The 26,701-nt window shown below is 35.2% G+C and overlaps 1 protein-coding gene across 3 annotated transcripts in view; it reads left to right on the top strand.

Moving 5' to 3' along the window:
• Positions 1–26,701, top strand: part of CAB39L (calcium binding protein 39 like) — a 172,668-nt gene that overhangs the window by 119,670 nt on the left and 26,297 nt on the right. For all 3 annotated transcript variants that reach the window (XM_063102478.1, XM_063102477.1, XM_063102476.1), the window contains 3 exons: positions 10,255–10,373; positions 18,441–18,609; positions 24,997–25,056. In XM_063102478.1, the coding sequence (XP_062958548.1) occupies positions 10,255–10,373; positions 18,441–18,609; positions 24,997–25,056 (348 nt within the window). The remainder of the gene's footprint in view (positions 1–10,254; positions 10,374–18,440; positions 18,610–24,996; positions 25,057–26,701) is intronic.

Raw genomic sequence — 26,701 nt, 5'->3', positions numbered from 1 at the left:
GCTAGATAGCGAGGTTAATAGCTAACAATTAATAGCTAAGAATAATAAGAATAGATACCATTTGTTGAGTGCTTACTATATGCCACGTATAGTTCCAAGCACTCAACTCATTTAATTTTTAAAACTATCTGTGGTTAATACTGCATTATTAGCCCTGTTTTATAGATAAAGAACCTAAGGTTCAAAGATATTATGTAATTTGCCCAAAGTCAATCAGTCACTAAGAGCTTAAGGTGGGATTCAAACTCAGGCAGTATCTACCAATGCAGTTCTTTTAATTAAAATATTATATCAATGATATAGGAAGTTTTTAAATGATAGTAATATAGTAATATAGGATATTTATCTCATTTTGAAGTTAATTTATACCTAATTTACCTAAATAATAAATTGATTAAATAAAACGAAAACTTAGAAATATAAGTGGTAAATATGTGTAGGCATTTTATTATGTATACTATATCTAACTTAGAATAGTGATTTTTTTCAGTGAAAAATGTGTACACAGGCATGTTTGGTCACTGACTGTTTAGGTGATGGAAGTCCAGGTTTTGCTTTGTTTGTTTCTATCATAATACTTTGGTAGTACGAGGTTAAGTGCTAGGATCTCCATTAAGTCTCTGAGATGGAGATGCAGATTTCTGAAGTGAATTGCTTTTAGTTTTGTTCACAGCAAATGGAAGGAAAACTAATTACAGTGATTACAATGATTAGGCCAAGATAAGGTCAAGGCTCTGGGGATCTGTCAAATACTAGCCCACAGCTCTCTAGACAGGTCAGATGGGGGAAGATTTTGGCTGAATGGAGTGGAGGAGGAGGAAAGCAGGTCAGGACTGCTCAGGAGGTGCTCAGTCATGCCTGTTGGCTGACACAAGACTGAATGAGAACACAGGGGACCCACACTTCCACTCATCCTTCCTTTCAGATACATCTCTCTCTTTTTTTTGCCCTCCCTTATTCTATTTGTCTGTGTTTGACATTTTCTTGCACATAGTTTCTTTTCTCTTTTTCCTCTTGCTTTACTTGCTTGCTTGCTCTCTCCATCTTACGTCCTATCTCCTTTTTAAACTGGCTATATGTGAAATTAAAGTGTAGTCTTACTGTGTTTATATGCTTTTATGTTTCTTTTATTTAGTTAAAATTAAATATTATGAACATTTGTAGGAGCTGTGGCATAGTGGAAAAACATCCGACTTGGAATTAGAGTGGTTTAGAGCCCCAGCTCTGCTCTTTGATAGTAAAGTAACTTAACCTCTTTGAGTCTAAGTTTTCTCATCTATAAAATAGGAATAATATGAACTTAACAGCATTGTTTCAAATATTAAACTAAATAAAAACATATACATATATGTTATGTTATATAAGAACACTAAATACAAATGCAAACTATATACAAATATCAGGTAGTAGTATTTTTATTTCCTCTCAAACTAAAGAACAAAGTTAAATGTAAGCTGGTTTGTTTTTATTACAACCCTTGATTTTTTAATCAATTATTTTTTTAGATTTAGATTTAATTGTTCAGTGGCAATAAATAGGAAAAAGATTCCCTACTCTTGGATTACAGTATTGTTTTTTATATGTTTACTATTGTTTTGCACATTTCCCTGCAAACAAACATATTAAGCTATTGTCATCATTAAATCATATGTTCACTTGAGTTTATGAAATTAGCCCAATTTGCAGTTGGGTGCTAGAGGCAGTATGACTAAAAATGGTTATGTTTTCAGGGATGAGCTGTCATCAGGTGCAGTGACCTAGAGAAGCCTTGAGCAGCCACAGAACAGCATAGGTTCAAAGTGCTCTCCAAGATTGCAAAGATAGGAAGAAGTACACCAATGAAAATCTTTGGGTACCTGATAACATTGTTTAGCATTGGCTCAAATAACCAAAACGGAATGGTAAGAAACAGTTAAGCAGGTTTCCCTTCTTTTGCATGGTGTACTAAAAATAAATTGAAAATTTAGAGAGGAAGATTATTTAAAAATTATTTTGGAACTAAACATTCAATTGCCTAAAAATTGACTTGATATATTATCAAGTAGAATAAACTTTTACTCTCTGGAATCCTTGGGAAAAGAAGTATCTTTCTGAATCTTTGAATTCTTCATATAGCTGAAGATAAGTCTTCAAATGCAGAAAGTTAAGTTCATTACTTCTGTGTATTACTTTGCTTTTTTTAAGTAAATGTATTATATACTTGCCTCCCCTCTAGAATAATATGCTAAATATAATAAGTTTTTATTGATGAATCAAGGCTATCGTTATGATGATCTGTTACTGCAGTAATAAAACAGCAGACAGTTATTAACTTTATTCAATTGATGTAACACAATGCCTAGAACATAATTATAAATGAATGTGACACTCAGTATATGCAGCTGTTCTTCTCCTCTAATCCATAGAAAATAAATACTTCTTGGTTGAATGAATGAACGAATGAAAAGCAGTTAAAATTTAGGGCAGTTCGATTTTAAGCCTTCCACCAACTACATACAGTAGTTTCAGGAAGAAGGCAGCATTATTAGCATCACTAGCCTGCTTGCAGAAATGTGCTATGTATCTCTATGAACTGCAAGCATGGATGATTAGCCCTTCTTAAGCCTAAAGTATCCATATAAGCTGGTGACAGTTTGATAAAATTTTTCCTGAGTTCAGAACCTGTTCTAACCAAACAGAATCCCCATCCCCTGGTCTCTTGACATGCCTAGTGGTGTGTCGGATGGTTTGTTGATGGGTTGGTTGGTTGAATGTAGGAAAGAGAATGAAAGATCAAAACAGATAAAGGAATTGAACCAAAAGAAGGTGTCCTGACACACATCAGTAAGCTCTTTATCTTGAGGAATTAGTAAATTATTCAGAAGATAATTCAAACTAGTTTGAGTGATAATCACATCATTTCTGCAAGTGAATAGCCTCTGTTGTGCTTCTTTGAAGAGCACAACAGTTATTTGACTGTAAAATTTCTGGTATGTTTTTATAACAGGAAGGAAAAATTATTAATTTAGTGATGGGCTGCAGCTTTAGATGGAGTATGTATCACAAAGAAAAAAGTGAACGTTGGTTTAGAGGATACGTTGATGGGCTTTTTTGTTAGTTGTGAAAGGTTGACATCTCTAGGTACTGTCTAGAAAGAAAATATTGAAAGAAAAGAGCTTAGATACCTTTGCAAAGTAAAGTAACAAAAATTTGAGAAATGCCTTGTTTAGCTAAAGTTGATAGGAGTAGGAAACAGAAGAGAGAGATCTAGAAGAGAAAGATTTGGAGCAAGAGAAAGAGAACACTTGATAACCATGACACAAGGAAGGAGCTTAAGGAGAAAGATGATCAGGAAAATTGAGGAACCTCTAATAGCAATATAGAATTCAATCTGAAGTTGTTTCTGGGCCATGGTATAATTACCTTTTGTTTCCCTTAAACCTTTGATAAAAGAACTACATACTAATAATATGTGTTGACTGAAGGAGAAGGAGCAGTTTTCTACACTTGGGGTAAACAAGGTGTTGAGAAAATAACCAGTCTACGGAGGCAAGACAGTGAATAGGAGTTGAAAGGAGCTGGGAGCAGGGATTTGGAACCCCAAGCTGATTGTAGTGATGATGACTGAAGGCAGAGACTTAGATTGGGTAGCAGGGAACTACCTTGGGAATCTGTGTGACAAACCTATTTCTCCTTCAGGAATCCAGAGGAAAGTGGCCTTTTGGGATGAGGACAACGCTGGAGGATCCTGCTACTATGTGAATAATGGCTAGTTAGGAGGCAGACCATTGGGTTACAAAAAAACTCATTACTTAGCCATAAATTTTTATCTAATCCTTTAAGCCTTAACATTCCTGATAGAAAAGAACCATTTCAGCATACTATTATGCAATTTAAAAAAATTACTTGTGGCTGAGATTGCAAGCCTTCTGATTTTATGGGCTCAGGATCAAACTCAAAGTTGTGTTTTGAGGTCTGGCTACTATTCAAGACACAGCTTTAGAGTCTTTGATGTTTTGTAACATGATGTGATAAGAGATCAAAGGATGAAAAATTTATTGCATATTAAGAGTTGATACATTCATTTTAAAGGCAGGTGTGCCTTGCAAAACTAGGGTGGATGCAAAGTCAGCTGTTGCAACTGAATAAGAAAGCAGCTCAAAGAAGCAGAAAACTTTCTAATGTAATAATTTAATCTCTAATGATTATTTCTTGCTATGTTAAAAAAAATCAGCAAAACAAACATTCCAGGATCAGCTTCTCAGTAAGCCATTTTATAGTTCTAAGTTTTTGAAACATTTCATCCTCCAAAAATCTTTTTCTCTTCCCTGGCCCTGATTAAAGTGGTTCTTCGCCTTTGGCTCCTATGATAAAAATGAAACAAATCATAATGCCTTAAGATACAAGCTTTGACTGTACTTCATGCATTTAGGAGTTTGAAATGCTTACTGTGTGTGTAGGCCACTGATTCTATTTGGTTCTATTTGATCTTTTTATTATTTGATTGTTTATATATTTCGAGCCCATCATTAAAGAATTGACAATCTCAAGTGGGGAAATACTGTATCATAGTAAATGGAATTTTATGTTATTATTACCCTATTGCCCTTTTAAAATTATTGCATATTAGCTTTAGAAGCCTTTATATCCTATAAAGGTACATAATTTATGGGTGATAAATTTGGTATCAGGTTCTTAATCAGAAGCAAAAACCTGTTAATTAAGACAATGACCATTTTAGTTTGACTTTACCATACTTTTTAAGGATTGTAACTGCTGTAAGGATAGACTGTTCATGCCATGTATAAGTACAAAATGTTTGGTGTGCCCAATCCCTCTGCTTTCCGGGGAATGCTCCCTCCTGCCCCATCCACATGGTTACAGTGGAAGCAACCATTTTGGGCAGCATAACACCTGCCTAGCACAGCACTGACTGGCCTACCAGTGGGCATCTGACTAAAACATTCCCCACTTGAGGGATATTTAGCATATTTCCAGTTTTTAGCAGATACTAATCAAGTCACCATAACCATTTATGTACAGTTTTTTGTGTGAACATAGGTTTTCATTTTACTGGGATAAATACCTAAGAGTACAGTTGTTGTGTAATGTCAACTTTTTTTTAGCCATTCTAATAAATATTTGCATTTCCCTTTGACTAATGATGTTGAGCATCTTTTCATGTGCTTATTTGCCACCATATCTCCTCTTTTGCCCCTTTCTATTTGGTTGTTGAATTTTGAGAATTCTATATATATTATATTCTGTGTACAAGTCAATGTCTACAATTTTTAAATGGGTGTTTTCTAATCTTTGTCCTCTTTTCTCTCATTTGCCTTTTCTCATCTCTGCTATTAGTGAGGGATTCTCTTTACCAGCAGTTACTTGATTTTGTGATTGCTGTTCACCACATCTTTACTCCCTTCTTTTCTCTTTTCTTGTTTGATACTTCCATATACATCATTCATTCAGCAAATGATTGTTGAGCATTTTCTGTTAGAGCTGACCTTTTTTGAATTTATCAGCTACTACAAGAGCTTCTTCAGGTTTGAGATCTGATCAGTTACATTATATGTAATCTTAGAATTGCCAGCTAGTTTTAGGCATTTTTGGTCATTTCTGGATGTTGCTTGTTTATTATCAAATATATTTTGAGGGTTTTTTGTTTTGTTTTGTTTTCTGGCCTCTTCTAGGTCCAGAGCTTGAGATCTGGCAGCCTGAGGGTTACAGAAGACTGGCTTTGAAATAGTTAAGATTTCATTCCAGTTAAATTTAGTGTGACGAATGGATAGCTACAAAGATTACGTAAAATGCAGAGACCATTATTCACCATCTTGTACCTGTTTCAGTTTTCTTTAATCCTTTCCATTCTAATCCTTTCCTCTGTTTTGGGAAGTGGTCCCTAGTAGCAGAACTTGTTTTTGTTATCCACAGGGATCTTCCTTTGCCTTTGCACACATTTGCTAATGAACTGGAAGAATGTTTTCCTCTGTGTAAAATTTGGATAGAGTTCTGTGGAACTTCATTTCTACCTTTCACTGGAATGCCGTATGGAAATATTCTTGTGACATTTTACTGGGAAGTGTGAAAAACACAACTCATGACATTTCAAAGAAAGTTGATATTTATTTTACAGTATTACACTGTAGAGTCTAGAAAGGTGTGAGCAAAACAGATGATTTCTTTTATTTGAAGATTTATATTTATAGCTATATCTTTTATATGACAAATATAGTCTAACATCTGTGTAAATGAAATTCATGTAGTATGAAGATTTTTTAGTATTTAAAATTATGAGAGCAACTGATTCTAAAGTATCCTTTTAAATTGAAGATTGGCTTCCTAATTTTCTATTAAAATTTGGATTTTGTTCTAGTGTTTTTTCTTAAAGGAAGATATAATTTGCTTTTTCATATACCTGTTCTTTATTTCCCTGTCTCCTCTCCCCCTAAATCCTTCTTTCTTCCTCCCTGATTCTCTCTTCCTTTTGTCTGCCTTCTCTTTCTCTTCTTCTTTCTTTTCCCTATTTCCACCTCTCTCTTCATTTTTCTCTATGATATAAAGTGAAAGGAATGGATAACTTAGATATTTTTTATATTCAATCATTGCCAACATTTTGATGTTCCAATTTCTTATTTCTACCAGTTAGGTATATCATACTTTATTTAACCATGCACAATCCTGAACATACTGATTGTTTCAAACTATTATTACAGCTGTGATTTTTGTGTCTGCAATTTCTTTTTGTACTTAGTATTGTTATTTAGAATTATTTTCTCAGGCTAGATTTCCAAAAGTGGGATTCTAGGATATTGATTGAGCATTATATTCTCACCAATGGTGTATGAGAACCGACATTGAATTTTATCGTTTAAAATTTGCTGGATGAAGAAAAATGTCTTTTTTTTTAAATTAATCTTTTTATTTTGAAATAATTGTTGATTGGCATTCAGTTGTAGGAAATAATACAGAGAGATTCCATGTATCTTACCCAGTTTCCCCAGTGGTAATATTTCACAAAACTATACAACAGTACCACAACCAAGATATTGACATTGATAAAGTCAAAATATAAAAAATTTCCCTAACCACAAGGATTGCTCCTGTTGTCCTTTTATAGCCACACTCACCTTTCTCACCCCCATCACCACCCCATCACTGATTGACTTCTAGCAACCACTATTGTATTCTTCATTTCTATAATTTTGTTATTTCAGCAATGTTGTATGAATGGAACCATACAGCTTGTAACCTTTTGGAATTGTTTTTTTTCACTCCTCATAGTTCTGCAAAATTTACCCAAGTTGTTGTGTGTATCAATAATTTGTTCCTTTTTGTTGCTGAGTAGTAGTTCTTGGTATGGATGTACCATAGTTTGTTTTTATAATCTTCTTTTTTTGGGGGGGGTCAACTGGCTAGTATAGGGATCGAACCCAGGACTTTGATGTTACCAGTACCGCACTCTAACCAACTGAGCTAACTGGCCAGCCTTATTTATTTAACCATTTACCTGTGGAAGGGTTTCTGGGTTGTTTCTAGCTTTGGGCTATTACGAATAAAGGTGCTATGAATATTCATGGCCAGATTTTTGTGTGAACTTAAGTTTGTATTTCTCTGTGATAAATGCTAAGAGTGCAATTGTTGGTATGTTAGTTGTATGTTTAATTTTTTAAGAAACTCCCAAAGTGTTTTCTAGATTGGCTGTACTGTTTTACTTTTCCACTGCAGTGTATGAGTGGTTTCTCTTCATTCTTGCTAGAATTGATGTTGTTTCTATTTTTTATTTTAGCTATTCTGATAGGTATGTAATAATATCTCATTGTAGTTTCAATTTTCATTTCTCTAGTGGCTAATGTTGTTGAACATCTTTTCTGTGCTTATTGCTGTATGTATATCCCCTTTGGTGAAATGTGTCTTCATGTCTTTTGCCCATTTTCTAATTGAATTGTTTGTTTTTTATACTATTAAATTTTGAGGGTTCTTTACATATTCTAGATACTAATCTTTTGTCATATATGTGGTTTTCAGTATTTTCTCCCAGTCTGTAGCTTGTCTTTTTATCCTAACAGGATCTTTGCAGAGCAAAAGTTTTAAATTTTAATGAAGTCTAATTTATCAGCTTTTATTTTTGTGGATTATGCTTGAAGACTTTCTCCTATTTTTTCCTAAAAATTTTCTAGTTTTATATTTAAAGTTTGTGATCCATTCTGAGCTAATTTTTTACAAGGTGAATGATAGCCTTCCAGAATTATGTCTATATATTAGTATTTTATTTTATTCATTTATTTATTTTTTAGGGTGGCTGGCCAGTACGGGATCTTGAACTCTTGACCTTGGTGTTATCGGCACCATGCTCTACCAAGTGAGCCAACCAGCCAGCCCTATATTATTATTCTTAATCAGTCCTTAGTTTATATTTTATGTGACTAGTAGCTTTAAGATTAAGTAATTAATTGAAAAATCTTATTGGTCTTCATTTTGGGTCTTAGTTCTTTGAGTGTCCCTTTAGTGTTAAAAAACACCAAATGAATAGATGAGAGGGACCAATGGCCCATATTTGTGATAAGGATGGCTATGCCTCTGAAGTAATGAATCAGTTTAATAGGTATTTATTGAGTGCCTACTATATTCTGGGCCCTAATATGACATTGAAATATGAGCTATGTCCTGGAGAGGTAACAGTGCAATACGGAAGAGACAAAACCGATTTGTTTCAATGTATTGTGTTAAGTGTTGAGAGTCAGTTTAGTATGATGGCTGAAAACCCAGACTCTCGATTCCATCAACCTGGGATATGGTCCTGGCTCTTTCACATCCTGTCTGGGTAGGGCAACCTCACTAGTCTTTAATTTCCTTATTTACGATAAGTATATTATAAGGTTTTTGTGAAGATTGATTAATACATATAAAGCTCTTAGCATAAGTGCCTGGCACAGAGTAAGCATCATAAATGTTTGCTGCTGTGACAGTGGTGGAGGTGGAGGTGGAGGTGGTGGTAGTGGGGGAAGAGGAGTTACTGTCAATGTAGGCAAAGGACATTGTTTTAGTACAGAGAGGAGCACTTATTCCAGAGAATACTCCTGAACTGAATCTAAAAGAATGACAGTTTGCTAATAAAATAAAAAGCATGAACAAAGGTATAGAAGCATGAAAGGTTGTGTATGAGTATATGTAGACAGCAATTTGGTTTTAGTAGAACTTGGTGAAGGAATTGGAAAGAAATAGGTAGCTGATGAGGCTGGAGAGGTGGGCAAGGGCCAGGTCATAGAAGGCATTGGATTAGACTTTTTTCTAAGCAGAAGGGAGACGTTGATAAGTTTAAAGCGAGTGAGTGGTAGAGCCAGATTTGCATTTCTAGCAAACTCACTCTGCAAAGTGTGAGGATGCTTGGAAGTGGAGGGAGTAACCAGGAGAAGCTCTTTCATAGGTTAGTTGAGAGATAAAGGGCAGAACCAGGGCCATAGTGACTGAGAATGCCATGTCATTCTTGTTCTTATTTCCTGTGTAGTAAACTCCAGTCCAGTTCAGGGCTTCTTTTGGAGAGAACCAGGCCAGAGTTGGGTTATAGGGTATATGAGAGTAGAAGCTTATCCATGAGGACTCTACAAATTCTACCTGTTATTAGCTAAATAGTTTTTCTAGCTCAGACGATTACAATTCAATCGTCCCTTCTGTTCTTCTAGGCTAGATGTGATTTCTTAACTATACCTAAGTCACATATATTCACCTAATGGAAAATTCACATTCTTCTCTCTCTTTTTTTTTTTTTTTTTAGTTAAGGCACCAGTGTGGAAGAAGAGTGAATAAAGTGAAGGAAAAAAATTACCAGGAAGTAGATCTAAAAAAGAGGAATTCAGTTCTAACCTACATTTTACTAAAATCTTAACTTCATTTTCTGTATCTATTTTCCCTCCTTGTTTATGAATATTAATCATAATTTTCTTCTAGAATAAAGCGAAAAGGTAAAAATACATAAAGAATTCAGTTCTGTCATATTCACTATTTTATATCCTCTTATGCTTACTACTGTGTGAAATAGACTTCCAATTGGTCAAATTTCCCACAGTGCAAATCCTGTGGAAAAGAGTTGAATCCATTTTGTAGACTTGGTTTGAAAACACAACTTGTTAAAGATATATGAAAGGAATAAATTAATATTTTTGCATATTTTAAAGAATGGCGCTATTTTGGTGCATGTGTATGTATATATTTCACATACCATACTATTCACCCATTTAAAATATACAATTTAATGGTTATTTGTTTCTTTAACAGGGAAAAAAAGATGTGACCCAGATATTTAACAACATCCTGAGAAGACAGATAGGCACTCGAAGTCCTACTGTGGAGTACATTAGTGCTCATCCTCATATCCTATTTATGCTCCTCAAAGGGTAGGTGCATGGTTTCCTTTCAAGTAGGTTTGAGTTTAAAATAATTGTTAAAAGTACATAGCAGTAGCCTCATTTGAGATATGATAAGTTCCCTTTTAGAACTGCAGTAACGGTATTTGCCATGCTTGAGGTCAACGCTCCAAATCTCTGCTCTATGATTGCCTCGGCTGCAGCAAAATCCTTTCTTTGCACCTTTATGTTTCTAAATGTTATGTTTCCATTTACTGCCTCTCTTTCTTCCACTTTTCTGCTATCTCTGCCTCTTCCTATTATAGTTTTGCTTATGCTTTTCAGTTCCTCTCTGTGTCTCTCTCTCTCTGTCTCTCTCTGTCTCTCTCTCTCTCTGGTCCTAAGAAGACAAATATAGGTATAAGAATTCTTGCAGTAGCCAAGGTGACATACTTCTACATGGGAACAGAATAAACATTAAATAAATATTACTATATGTATGTGGGGCTATAAGGGAGCCATAAAACTGAAGTTAAGCTAGATAGTAGAATCCCTGATTATTTTTTTTTAATGCATACTCACTTATAAATGTTTCTTGGGCATTTTGAGGCTACTCTAAATCCTAAAGACTAGAGCTCTGGGTGTAGGAAGACTTGTGGACAGTAAACTATCTTCTTTTTCTCCTTCCCTGTCTTTCTATTTCACCATCTCAAACTAGCATTGTTCTTTTTATTTTATTGTATTCCTGTGTTCAATTCTTGTGTGTCCAGTTCCTTCCTTGTACACTTTCAAACATTCAATTGTATCAAAATAATACATAACACATAGTTTAAAAATCAGGTAGATCAACAAACAACAGCTGTTTGCCTCTTCCTTTTCCATCCCTCAATCCTGTTGCCCAAAGGCAACCACATTCATCTTTTTTATTTGGTCCTTTGTCTATTTGTTCTTTTTTTTCTTTTTCTTTTTTATTTTTAATTTAATTTAATTTTATTAATATTATTTTTTTACATTCTAAAAATAATATTTTTAGATATTGCAGAGCAGTTGGGAGGGAGAGGGAGAGGGAAAAGGGGAAGGAAATAGGATGGAAGAAGGAGGAAGGAGGAAAGGTGGGATTGAGGCCTGTGGCGCCCCCCACATTCCCACTCATCCCTTTTTTCATCATATTTTTACCTCTATTTTTTTTCTTTTTTCTTTTTCTGGCAGCTAGCCAGTATGGGAATCTGAGCCCTTGACCTTGGTGTTATAACACCATGCTCTAACCAAGTAACCAAGTGAGCTAACCACCCAGCCTTACATTGGCCTCTATGTTAACAATTAATGGTCATATACTAGCTTTTTCATTTACCAGTTTTAAACAATATTTTTGATGTGATGGACTAGATGATAATTTAGTTTTTTATTGCCACCATTACTCAGTTTTCTTCCCCTTATCCTCCCAATATACTTTATCACAATTTTTAATTTTATTGATAATCACATTTAGATTACTATGACTATGTAGTTATTCTTCATTGTTGAGCAAAATAGTGTACTGTGATTACTTTGGTTTTTGGTACAGTTTTTAGTGGAGAATTGTGTCTTCAATTCTGGAAAGGGAAATATACTTGTATTATATATTAGTTAGGGTATGCTAAACTTCTATAACGAATAGACCCCAAAATGGAGTGGCTCCACCACAAGATAAGTGTATTTCTCACATAATAGTGCAGGGAAGATGTCATAGGTCAGCAGAGGATTCTGCCATCTTCAACACGTGCTTTCTAAGATTATTTTGTTCATTGCCATTTCAGCCCACAGGAAGATTAAAATATATAAGAGCATTTATATGTTTGGAGAATGACAAGAATTCTGGTGCAGCTGGAGCCCACCATGAATGTGAGGGAGGGATGGGGGATAAAGCTGGAAAGGCTGAGACCAGATTATGAAGAGCCTTCCATGCCCTACAAAGGAGTTCAGATGTCATTCTGTAGGCAACATGGAGTCACCCAAGGACTAGACATGATGAGTTCTGGTGGCAGTGTGGAAAGTGGCGGCAGGAAGAGGAGGGAAGCTGAGATTCTAGCTGGAAAGAGCCCAAAGAAGAGATAATTAGGGCCAGAACCTTATTGGTGATATTGGGAATGAAGAGAGTGACTGTTTTAAAATCATTTCATTTTCTTCAGATTTAAAGAAATACATATTTATTATTAAAAAACTTAAACATTTTAGAGGTGTGTAATATAAGAAGGGAGTGCGTCTCATAATCCCTCCGAAAGAAACCATTGTCAGCAATTTGGGGACTACTCTCTTGGTTTTTATTCTCTATTGTAATGATTCACCTTCTATTTTTTAACTCAAACTTTTAACCCATTCCTTCACATCCTGTTTTGTAGATACCATTTATTGATTGCTTTCTATGTGCTGAGTAGTGCGTTCAATATCTTTACTTATGTTATATTATTTAATCCTTCCAGTAATACTGTGAAGACTAGGTATTATTCTTACAATATTACAGATGAGGAAATTGAAACTCAGAGAGAGTAAGGATATTACTCAAGGTTTACAGCTAATAAGTGACAGAGCCAAGTTTTCAACCCAGATCTGATTCTAAATCCTGTTTCCTCTGTCATTAACATATCCTTAAGGAGATTTGAGGATCATTCAGATGTGAAGGGACAGGGAGTTGTTGATGTTCCTGAGGATGGGGTAGACAATAAGAAACTCTAACTGGAATAGTTGCACTGTGATCAGTTTTACCTATTACCATTTCTTAGGTTAGCTCGGAATGCTAGAGATTTAACCCTTTGTTAAAGGTCAGAATTTTTACTTAGTCATCTCTTGTGAAGTTAATTGAAAACTTAGCACATAGCTTGACTGGTACATTTTTATATCAAACGATAATGTTATTTAAGGGATAGCTACATGCTATATTGAACCTAAGTCTAACCATAAAGAATGTAAGACTGAAAGAAACTGATACTTGCCTATCAAGGAGAATCATCTGCATATGTGATGGAAAACATGGTGTAAAGGATTTGGAGCCCAAGCTTTATGAAAGATTATAAATAAGGACTTGCTTAATCTAAATGAATTTGTCTAGCTCAGGCAAATGACATTCCAGGGTACTGAGAGAAGGTGAAAATGAGGTCACTAAACTACTCTTAGTAGTAATCCATAAAGAATCGTGGCCAGTGGAAAATGTTCCAGGAGTCTAATGTTAAAATCATAAATTTCTCCCAATAATTCAATTTTTTTTTAACTTTAAAAAACCCCACGTACCCACATTAACAACAATCAGTATTTTGCTGTGAGTGTTTCATCTATCTCCCCAACATCCCTGCCTTTTTTGGAGACTAGAATATTTTAAAGCAAATCCTAAAAACTTCAAAAAGCATAAAAATAAAAAGAATTTTATATAACCACAATGCTATTATTATTATTATACTTAAAAATTAACAATTCCTTAATAACTAATATTCAGTCCATACTCAAATATCTTTGATTGCTGAGTGTGTGTGTGTGTATCTTTTCATGGTTGGTTTTTTCAAATAATGATCATAGCAAAGGTCACTTATTGTATTTGGTTGTAATTTCACTTAAGTAAAAAAAAGTTTAAGTCCCTTTCCATTAAGAACAGTCCCCCACCTCCCCGCCCCCACACACATTTTTGTGCTTTTGACTTGTTGAAAAACTGATATCCTACAGAGGGTACTGGTATCCTACAGAGGGTTCTCCATCTGGAGTTGTCAGATTGCTTCCTCATGGTCTCATTTAACTTGCTCCATTATGCCTATATTTCTAGACTGAAAGTTATGTTTAAAGGCTTGATTAGATTCAAATTCAGTTTTATTTTGGCAACTTTATTTTGTAGGTGATGCCATGTAGTTCATATTTTACACTTCAGAAAGCATACTTTTAGTAATGCTAAGATTGAGCTGTGGGTTCAAACAGTGATAGTCTAATCCATTGTAAAATTTCCCATTAGCGTACTCTTGTTTTACTATCCATTGATGAACACTGCCAGATTCAGTCATTTCATAAGGGGTTACAAAAAGCTAATTTTCAAATTCTATCATTCCCTGTGTATTTATTGGCCAGAGTAGTTCTCTATAAAGAGAATAACTTTCTTTCACCCACCGCAACTATTAGATTACTCTGAAATACAATTCATACCAGAGAGGCAGAATAAATGCTTAGTTCTTTTCTTTTAATTATCAGTGTAGAGAATAAGAAGTTGTTCTAGGAACTTCTTTTGGTGTCCAATGCATTGTGTTTCATTCCCTTTCTCTCTCTCTACACACACACACACACACACACACACACACACACACACACACACACACACACACACACACACACACACACACACACACACCCCTTTAGTATCTTATGAACTAATGGATTTAATGTTTTCCATATGTCTTATTTAGTTGCATACATTTTTCTTTTTAATGCTCAACTGACCATCTATGTCCATCTATGTCATCTACTTCTGAGTGATATCTTTTGACATCATCAAAATAGTTTGTGAGAGCTTCCTTGCTTTCTGGTGCATTCAATGTACAATGTATGTTGTACAATTCAAAACGTACAATGCATCAACTTGTACGTTTCCTGACCCAGACCTGGAATTTCTACCAAGAACCTTGGTTCTTTTTAGTGAGGAATAGTTCTTAGAGACTACAATCTGGATGTGAGGGGTGCTCATTGACATTGGATTGTTGTTACTTCTAGGGCTTTTCATTGAACAGAGTTAACTCATTATATTTAAAGAAAGTAAATATTTCCAGATTAGAAGCAAACCTTCTTGACTATACTGAAAAAGCCAAGTGTTTGTTGAATGGCATTTTACAAAAGTTTTTAAAGTACTTCCTGGCGTTGTTTCCTTCCAGCAATAATAATGTCATTTCTCCCCTTACATAATATAATCTTTGTTCTTAAGTTGAGATATTCTTGCACAAGATCTTTCTTCTGGCCATTTTCTGTGTAGTGATTACTGTAACTGCTAGCTGAGACTTTTGTTCTTACATTTTGGCTTTTATTAAATTTGAAAGGATGCGTTGATTTGCTGTCATTGTTTGAAGGAGCATGCATATATAGTAGTGTGCCTTTTTCATACTGGCAATTGATTATAGTCCAGACTGTATGATCCAAACTACAAATCAGGAAGGAAAATGTAATTTAATTCTATAAAATGGTGGTTCAGCATTCATCGACCTGCCATCGGTTAGTCACTGCGGTGAACACAGAGTGAATAGTTATTGTCCCTGCCATCAGGAAACTTATCCATAAGTAGAATAGATTACATAAGATAAATACTGATTCTTTACCAGACCTAAGGATATTAATGTAGTGGGATTTCAAACTTAATAGAGGCTTAATTTATGGAGTACTTGTTTATATAGTAAGCAATAACCTATCAAAAATATTCCAGAGGAATATTTTTTAAAATCTTCTCTTGGTTCTCAAGAATTAATCATCAATGAATCAGAGATGGTTCCAATAAACTTTATCAAATGAAAGAAAAAAGAGAACTAATTATACCCAAAAGTTGGAGTGGAAACTTTTTATAGGTGGTCTCAGTTTGGAAATAGAATTACAAAATGAGAAAATGTTGGCTAGAGATCATACATCTTTTTTGCATAAGCCAGAGTTTGACTCTCATTAGAGCCCTCCAGTATTAAGAAATTTAGTCAGAGTTTGAGGTTCATTAAATTTATTGTATGCCTGTTTTGTGAAAAACATTATGCTAGGCACTCTTTCGTGATTGGGGTGGGGATGGGGGGAAATAACAATAAATAAAACATAGAGACCAAATGGAGATAGGTAGGAGAGGAGAATGTAACAGGATAAGTAGAACATATCCCTAGCAATTAAGTTGTTTGTAATGAGGTGAAGAAAACAGATTTATAACAATTTACTACAATGTAGCATAATACAGAATGAAAAAAAGTGCCAAATGTTAGAGACAAGCTATTTAAGGAGTGTAAAGGAAGGAGAGAGTAATCCTGAATGATGGGTGATTAGGAAAGACTCAAAGGAGGAGGTGGCATTTAAACTAAGCCTTGAAAGGTGAGAGAGTCTTAGTGGTAGAAACATAAGAAGAAGGGCATTCCAGTTGAGGGAACAATGTACTACAGGGAATTGGGGAATATAATTGAAGATGAAATGGAAAAGTTAAGTTCAGGACCAAATTATGAAAGTTTACAAATATCTTTCTCATAACGGATTTTGATTGTCTGTCCCTTAGGTTGTTTTTTTCTAGGCCATCAGTCTTTATCTTATACTCTCTTAAGTACTCTATCAATAAGTGACAGTGTTTTTCTTCTTCACATTTCAGAAAATATACCCCTCTTTACAACATCTTTAACAATAGCCCACCTTTTAATTCTTTCATGTGTGCAGTAGGATAACTTACAAAATCTTCTGTTAAGATAAATTGCTAACAGTATAAATTGACATTTCTTATATTCTACAAAGAATCATATGTATCTGAATGTATTAGCATTTAATGTTACTTTGAGTTATTCAGGGAATATTCAAATGATATTTGTGAATATCATTTAGCATAAATAGACAAATATGAATAAATACCAGTGTATCCTTGTTTGCTATTTCCCCTACTGTATTTGTAAGTTTGATGTTGCAGAGTAGCCTATTTCCTGAATTTTGGGCTAAATGTATAGTTTCTAAATCTTATCACAAACTGGAATGTAACTCAGACCTAGATCTATTTTGATGTTGAATTTGACATTTGAGAGATTGTTGTTAAATTGGAAATGGAACAGATCTAGTATGCCAGTCCTGAATTGTTTCCTGCAGTAGGTATTGGGTTTTTCTAGTAGCGTTTGCTGTGAACCGTAATTCCACTTAATGATTTCAGTGAGTCAGTCAATCCACAGCTATTTATTTATTGGTCATCGATTGCATGCAAATCGTATATTTATATATATCTCCTCAATCTTTTTCATGAACTTCACATGGGTGTATTCCACTGCCAAGGAGAAATCAATAGTTAGAGATCAGCCATCTCAAAGTTAACACAGCCAACAACAAACTCTTAATTTCCTCGTGAACCTGGTCCTCTATTAGCTTATTCATCTTAATGAATGGCACTACCATCTACCCAGTTATTCAAGCCTGAAACATAGGAATCATTCTTGAATCCTCACTTTCCAAATTTTATTCCCCAACCTACCCCAGCTACAACATCAGCAAGGCTTGTTGACTCTTCCTCCGAACATTGACCAACAGTCGTCTGTTCTATTACTACTACTCCAGCTCAAGCTGCCATCACCTCTCCTGGGCTTGTGCTCTTCTTCCTACCTAGTCTCCCAGCTTCACTCTAGCTCCCCAGCCCATTTCTTGCTGCTTTACAATACATTCTCCACAAGTAGTCAGAGTGATCTATTTTAAAGCGTAAGTTAGGTCATGTTAATTTCTTGCTTCAAACTCTTCAAAGGCTTCCCTTCACACTTGAAAGCTGCTTACCTTGGCTTACAAAGCTGTATCTGATCTGGCCCCTGCCCTTCTCTCCAATCTTGCCTCATTCACACCACTCACTACTCTTCCCCTACATTCCAGCCACTCTAGCCTTATTTCTCTTCCTCTAACTTACCAAGCTTGTTCTTGCCTCGGAGAATTTGCACAATTAATTCCCTTGTCTGGAATGCTTTTTTCCTTCCCTTCAATCTAAAGTAAAGTAAATTAAGTTGTCATTCATATACACACATACACACATACAAACACACAAAATTAAGTAGTCACACTCTATAACATTGCCTATTTTATTATCTTTAGTTTTCACAGCACTTCTCAGTATGTGAATATGAAATTATTTTTTCATTGTTTATATTCTCCCTCCTCCCCCCTCCAGATACACTCTTGCTAAAATATGAAGGCTCTGACAGCAGTGACCTTGTCATGTTGACTGTTCTATCCCCAGCATCTGGAATAGTGCCAGGCACATAGTAGATATTCAGCAGGTATTGAACGAATGGTGTTTGAATGAACTGTGACAAATGGTATCTGTTTCCATTAAAAGCAATATTGAAATGGTTCTTTTGATACCATTAATATTATTTTGTTAATAAGATAACAGAGTTCTCCATTTCTCTCCTGTTTATGCTTTAGATATGAAGCCCCACAGATTGCCTTACGTTGTGGGATTATGCTGAGAGAATGTATTCGACATGAACCACTTGCCAAAATCATCCTCTTTTCTAATCAATTCAGAGATTTCTTTAAGTATGTGGAGTTGTCAACATTTGATATTGCTTCAGATGCCTTTGCTACTTTCAAGGTAATTTTTTTTTCTGAATCAGCTAGGTCATTTAATTAAAGTCAGTTGTCCTCTGAAGAGGCAATTTAATTTTAAAAGCAAAAAATTCTGTTCCGTAGGCCTGAGTGTAGCCAGCCATGTATAATGTGAATCATAAGAGGCATTAGTAAATAGAAAAAACTCTATGAGGCCAGTCTGTCAAGTTGTGGAAAAACAACTCAAAATATTTGTCACAAGCTCATATGGAATGAATTACAATATATACAGTTAAGTGACAAAAGGAACATGTACTACTGTGTATAGCATGCTGTCATATATGTTAAAAACAGATTAAAGGGTATAAACTCCACATAAGGTGTATGTGCACTGAATACCTCTGGAAGTATATATAGGAAACAGCAACAGTGGTTACCCCCAGGGAAAGGAACTAGTCAGTGAAGGGAGATAAAGAATTATGTCTTGGAATTTGAAGGACTTCACATTATTTTATCAGTGTAATTTTTAAATTTCTACATGGTGAAACAGTCCTAATAAATTATATTGTGTTTTTTTCATAATCATCTATATTTTTGTCATCTATTATCTACTTTGTCATTACATAGGAAATAAATTTTATCTAACTTAATTTTTTAACATTAAAAATTTTTTTAATTGTGGTAAAATATACATGAAATTTATCATCTTAATCTTTTTGTGGGGGAGAGGGGCAGCTGGCTGGTATGGGGATCTGAACTCTTGACCTTGACCTTGGTGTTATAATACCATCTCTAACCAAACGAGCTATATGGCCAGCCTTAACCATTTTTTAGTGTATAGTTTAGTAGGGTTAAGTATATTCACAGTGTTGTGCAATCTATCTCCAAAACTTTTTTATTTTGCAAACCTAAAACTCTTTCTCTCTACACCCATTAAACAAGAAATCCCCATTTTCCCTTCCCTCCAGCCCCTGGCAATCAATCATTCTACTTTCTGTTTCTATGTGTTTTACCACCAAATATTAGAAAATAATGTAGCTAATTTGCAAACAAAGGTACCAGAATTTATATATACAATGAGTGATGTTACCTTTAAGTTTTCTATTGTAGAAAGCCATTTACTTATGGTTATGATCCAGCCATTATTTAATATATTTTGAAATTGGATCAATGTCTATGGCATGTTTATTTTTTCAGTAATGACAAGTCTTCATCCTGTGAGGATAGTTAAAAGTTTTGGAAACATGGGATGGCCAGTTAGCTCAGTTGGTTCGAGCATGGCCTTGTAACACAAAGGTCAAGGGTCAGTTCCCATTACCAGCCAGCTGCCCCCCCAAAAATTTTTTTTAAGATTTTAGAAGCAAAAAGTTATTTGACATCCAGGTTAATGTATAAAGTGGGTGGTCAAGTTAGCTAGAACTGCTTTTAGTTTTGGCAATGATAATAATTATAATGATAAAAATAAATTTTAGGTTGACTAAAATAGAGTCTGGTTTTCTTCACTGTCTACCAAATTGTCTCTGAAGGCTATTTAAAAAGAGGAATTCCAAAAATATTATAAGCTCGTGATATAACAGCATCACTGAAAAAAATAGGTTTTCAGGTTGGCTATAAAGTAGATAAGACTTATATAAATGTATATATTCAGATTTATTTCTTAAAAAGCATTTCAGCGATTTAATTGTTCCATTTGCATAATTTCAATTTTTTTTTTCTGGGTATAAATACATACCTTTTATTATTATTTTTTTTTATACTTTTTACTTAATTGTAACCTATGTATGACTTTTATTTTTTAATATTATCTTAAATACATATTTCAGCAATATTGACATAGTTCATATACTAATATTAATATATATTCTAATCTTATTACTTTATGGATGGACTTTGAAAGTTGCTTATGACCTGGATGATAAATAGTTCTTTTTAATAGCTCTCTGGAGGTGAATAAAGGGGAAAGCAGTGGTTTGCTGTGCTGAAAACTACCTATTATCTGTAGACTAGGAAATCACGCAGCCCATTCTGAGAAGGTGCCTTAAATCTGTTAAAAGGTATATTAGCTCACATGGTTGCAGAAAGTGTGAGGTTGTGTCAGGGAGCAGAAGGAGACAATAAAGGGCCAGAGATTTGAAGGAGCAGAAGGAAGAGGGTGCTAAGGAGAAGAAGAACGTCTGGTGAAGGGAAAGGGACAGAGCATAGTCCGCATAGAGGTGGGCAGTGAGAGGACCTTGATGTGACAGAGAAAAGATGGAAAGGTGGTGAGTGGACTCCACCCTGACGAGCTTGGGGAGGCAGGTCTGGGAAGCTGCCTAGGACACAATCTATAAAGGCAACCAAGACATCCCTGGAAATATAATGAGCTGAGGACCATTGGATTGACAGGAACTCCTGTCAGGGAAAAGACAATTTGAGATGGCTGGGAATATTTGGAAGCCACTTGGGGTGAAGGGGCCAGATTCCAGGGCATGCTTGAGCAACAACAGTTGGTTGTTATAGCTGCTTGTGAGGAGGGTGAGTCTAGTCAACTGTGGCGCTTTTGTTGTTATAAACAGGGTGTGCAGATTTGAGACCAGTGCTGAATTGCCGAAAATGATAGAGAGAGGAGCTGCAGTGCCATCATCTCCCAAAAGCCTCGGCCACACCTGCAGTAAAAACGGGCATACCTAGCATCTGGGTTTGAAGGGAGGGCAGTCCCAGCCTGCTCAGGTGCTCCACATGTGTCCATCCAGCCTCCCAGGAAGAGCAGGGAGGAGAGGAGGCTGGGATAGACAGAAAAGTGCAGGGCAAGAAAGAGAAGGGAACAAGGGGGATTAAAGAGAGGGGGAGTATGAAGAAGACAAAGACGCAGAGTAAGGAAACAGAAAACTAGTGAGAATGGCCAAGAGGAAAGGAAGGAAAAGAAAGGCAGGAAAGGCCTGGGAGCAAACTCCAAAGAGAGTTGACTGGTGGGTAGAGGTAAGGGGAGCGAGGACAGCAAACACGGCTGTATGCTCAGAGGTGTGTGAAGTCTCAGGAGCCTCATCTGTTTCACAGGCGACTTAGTCTTACCCAGTAGAACAAAACCTGTGCAGAGGCTACAGGTGAACCCCCATGGAGGGTATATCTAGAACACATGGTGAGAATAGGCTTCAGTTACATCAAATATGAAGAATGATTTTTAATACAAAGGATGATTCCTTTTCTTTCTAGCAAAATGGCTGTGCCTAAACAACTAAGGAAGTTGTTTTCTAATAATAGACACTATAGTCCCAGTTTTCCTCCTTTTCTATCAGATGGCTCTTTGCTGTCATGGAAACCAGTCAGTTCCTTTTCAAAAAAACCATAGGTAAGACTTCACATAAGTACAAACATAGAAAAAACTCTAATGGAGGAGAAAAGCAAATAATGGACATGTATTTTTGAAAATTTTCCCAGAGCTTTCTCAACATTTAATAAAATACATGTACTTATAATAATTCGTTGCTATCATATATTCAGCCAAATTTGATTTTTAACAATGGTACTGAATCACAAAAATAAATTATGACGTTTTGATTTGTACTTCAGCTTATTTTCCATTGAACTTAAGTCAGTTCCTTGAAAAACTAAATAATCAAGAAAGTTTTCTAGTATGCTACCGGTATTGGAAACACCAATTTTCTATATTTTACCAAGATGCTTATGGTTAATGTGTAACAATGACCAGAAATCACTTTTTTTAACTACTAGTTTCAAAGGGTTTGTTTGTTTGGTTGGTTGGTTTAGTATTATTTTGGCTTTGGCTTTCATTTTTTTTAACCTCTTTAGACTCACCCTTTTTGTTTTGAGCTCCAAGCTGATTGTTGCCCAGTTTAAACATTAATGTTTTAACATTGTTGGTTTATGTTTTTACCATGGTATTGTCTACAAATAGCCCTTTTCCAAAAAATATTTCTGAAAACCATAATCTCTTTCATTCCTCCCTCTAAAAATCTCATAATAGAAGTGATTTGAATTCCATCTCTGTCACCTGATTAGTTCTGTATCCTCGAGCCAATTAACCTTTTGAGTTTCATTTTCCTCGTCTGTGAAATGAAGAAAATAATTCCTGATTTGCAGAGTTGTGAAGATTAGAAATAGTATTTGTAAAGTGCTTGGTACATTCCCCAACACACAGTAAAACCTTGCTATGGCAGCGGTCACTGGCCCATCAGTCTCATGTGCCTGCAGTTGAGAGCCTCTGTCACTCCACCCCAAGTTTCTCCCAAGCAGAATTCACTAAAAATATCAATATCAGATTTTTTTTAGCATAATACTTAGACTATGCCAAACTTAACCCTGTCAAAATAGAATTGTTAGGAGGTAGGATGAGTGAGTACACTATTACAAATAATTTTTTTAAATTTTAAATTCTTTAAAATTTGAACTTTATTTTTCTTTGAAACTTTCTGCTTTTTCCTTCTTGGGTAGGATTCTAGCTAGTTTTTTGTGGGGGGTTTTCCCTCACTTAGTTATATGATCTATAATAATGCAGCAATTATGTTTGTCTCTGTATTATGTGCATGTAAGCATGCATGTATGTATACATGATATAATTCTTCCAGTTTTGTGCATAGATTTATTTTGTACATAAATTTGAGGGTATATCTATGTATATATCTTATATACACACTCAAGTATAAATAAGTGTGTATCTGAGTGAGAGAGAGCATATCATTTGTTGGCTGTATTAATCATATGTACGCTGGAGGAATTCTACCCTACCATATTTTCCTACTATTGGATTTTTAAGTATTTCAGGTTTTTTTTTTTCCTTTGGAATTTGAAATTTCTGGTTCTAACAGAACTCCTTGCTGATTCCTCTTTCTTTGGGATAACAGTAATACATAACACAACCTTTCCAGGCAGCACTGATCTGTAAAGTGCTCTTTCTCCATCACCACGTGTGCTGGGCCTAGAAGAACCCACAGGAGAGCTTAGTCTGCACTTTCAAGTCTGACCATTGTTGTAACAGGTAGAGAATTCCCATAGGTACAGCAATCGAGTGTCTTCTGCAGCCCATAAAGAGAACCCCTTCTACCTTGGGTCAGCTCAGGAAATCTCTGATACTGCTCAGGGAGTTTTTGTGAGATTAGGGTGCCTGAAACCAAGGTGTCCTAAATATCCTCTTAGAAAAAGATTAGGAATCCCAAAGGTTGCTGTGAACTAACTGTTTTATTCCCTCCCTCAGGAGTACTCTTTTGTTACAGGAACTAGTTTGAATCAAGACCTCAGACAGGCCGGGAATGGAACCCACTTTAGAGGGGTTTCCCATTTTAAAACTCCAGTTCCAGAACAGTACTGAGTGCTCTACTCCACTGGGAAAAAAAAGCACCACATTTCCACTGATAGGCCCAGTGGTCATTCAAGTTGTGTGATGATAGGTAATAGGAAATTAAGAGCTGGTCGTGTTATTTTTGAACATGAAAATTATAGTGTACAATGCTTTAAATATTTTACTTTAAAAAAAAAATTAAAGTAGAAATAAATGGGTTTTTACCATTGCTACTGCTTGTCTTTTCTCTGCGAGGTTATGATGTGTGACTTCTGTATGCTTTTATGAGGTTTTAATTAAATATGTATTAAAGAATTTATTTTGGAAAACTTAAAAATTCTTGTTATGTTTTTAATTAAATTCTGCATGGTACCTGGGGCAGGGTATTTAGCCTTGAAGCATATAAAAGGAATTAGGTGAGGCTTGCTTTCTTTCAACTTAAGGTGAATTAAGGATATCATTTAGATGTAAGTTGAAAACAGTCAAACTTTCCTTCATGCTTTTGTTCAGTTTTCTGCAAGTTTATATCTGCAATAAAACAGGGCTACTTGTCTTCAGCTTTGAAAGGTACATTGTCCTTCGTAACTTGCACAACACCTCACAGCCTGTTAACCCGAGAACAGGACCATACTGATTTGACACTGTTAAATGTCATTCCTATGCTTCTCAGTATCTGAGGTGCCTTCCTTTTAAAAGTGATTTAAAAAAAAAAACCAAAGATTAAAATCCTTGAAAAATATGTTAAATTAACCTGTGAAATATGGCTTTGGGCCATTCATAATTCTTTTTTTAAAGAAATGATTAGTTATTAATGACATTTGAAAAATATCATAAACTTTATCTGAATATTTGTTATATCATAATCATATATGCTATCAACTCATCTTTTAGGTTCTATTTGTTTCACCAAAAATTATTTCTATCACAAATCTAACAACAGTATGAATTTAAAATACTAGGTTTAACACTAGGTTTTCGTGTTTGTTTTTTTACATGAAACAAATTTGTATTTCACATCTTAAACTAAGGTAGAGATGGAAATAATTTTGTGGTGTAATGAAAATGTTTTTCTGCAACTTTTAGATGTTTCAAATGAAGGAAAAGATTTGTAAAATTTATTGGCTACAATATTGTTTCACTTGGTTGTTCTTTTTCTAGGATTTACTAACGAGACATAAAATGTTGGTAGCAGACTTCTTAGAACAAAATTATGACACTGTAAGTAGATGTCATTTTTAGGACTTTACCTCTTTCTCTTTTTCTCTTTCTCCCTTCCTCTTAGATTTATGAGCAATTGCCCCTGTTTATTAGCCACAAGAGAAATCAACCATGCTCAACCATACCCCTGATTTGTCTATTTACCTGGAAACCAGGTCATCAGGAACCTTTATGGAAAATTGAGTCTGAGAGAAGGTCAGGGCTTTCTCGTTTTTTACATCTTTTTCTGTTGTGCTTTGGATCTCCAAGAAATGACTAACACCTGCTTGCTTTGATTCTGAGTTGAGTCCCATGGAAGAGCACCCCATCCTTACTAACATTTTACTTGGTTGATAGTTAGTTTTACTTACTAATAGAAATACCAAGAATATTTCTGTCTTCCAACTCCCTTCTCTAAAGGTGAAGCCAACTCATCCTTTTGAAATTCAGCTGAAATGTCACTCTTCTAGGAAGCTTTCCTTAATCTTACCCCTCCCCAAACATATACACACACACACATATTCTTTCTCTCTTCCTCTCCCTCTCCCATTCCCTCACTTTATTCCCCCACCTTTCATTTGTCACATCATATTACTATGGTGTGTCTGTAGCTTTCTGGCTGGCCCTGAGGTCCCTGAGAGGCAGGAACCTTATCTGTAGAATACAGGGGTTCAGAGTAGAGTACAGACTTTATAGTCTGCATGCTTGCTTGGCTTCAAGACCCAGTCTGCCTCCTTACTAATTGTGTAACTTTGGGCAAATTATTACACCTACTGCAAAATGAAGATAGTAATAATACCTACCTCATAGGGTTGTTGAGGGAGTTTGATAAGATTTAAAGTTTTATAATATGATAGTAAGCCCTCAGTATTACTTTTTATCATTATTACTTGTATCCGTGATACCTAACTCAGTGCTATACATTTGTTGGTGTGCAATGAATGATGAATGAACAGATCCATCCAAGAGCATATATCTGTTGCTAAATATAAAGTGATAAAAACAAGTTTAAAGTAGAGCATAGCACAAATCTAGAAGCAGAACTTTATAAGTTTTGTTCTAGTGTTGGTTAAGGTGCTCTAGCCCAGTAGAAATATAATGTAGGCCACAAATGCAAGCCACTGTGTAACTTCAGATTTCCTAGTTACCACACAAAAAGGTAAAAAGAAACAGGTGAAATTAATATTTATCTATTTAACCCAGTATGTCAAAAATGTTATTTTAATGTACAATCAGTATAAAAATGATTAAGCTGTTGTACATTCTTTTTTTCATACTGAGTCTTGGAATTTTTGTGTCTATTTTCCACTTACAGCACATCTCAGTTTGGACTAGCCACATTTCAAGTGTTTGGTATATAGCCTTGTGTTGGGCAGCACAGGTCTAGATTGACTCTGACAAGGGGACTCTCTCATCATCATCATCATCCTAGTGGTGATACCAGCAACAGCTGAAGTTAATTTTTGCTGAGATTTCAGCCATTTTGCATGTGTTGGTTAATATTAACGTTCTTTGTATCTCCATTGACCAGCATGATACCTGACACATGACAGCAGCAGTGTAATATGCCATCTTAAAGGAGCACTTAACTATTTATAATATTGATGCCCAAGCCAAGAAGTTCCAAATGTTTCTGTATATGGTACAATTAGTGGATTTTTTGTCT

Source organism: Cynocephalus volans, chromosome 7 (assembly GCF_027409185.1).
Source record: "Cynocephalus volans isolate mCynVol1 chromosome 7, mCynVol1.pri, whole genome shotgun sequence".
NCBI lineage: Eukaryota > Metazoa > Chordata > Mammalia > Dermoptera > Cynocephalidae > Cynocephalus > Cynocephalus volans.
The sequence above is the reverse complement of the archived record's forward strand: the minus strand, read 5'-3'. Positions and strand labels throughout refer to the sequence as shown.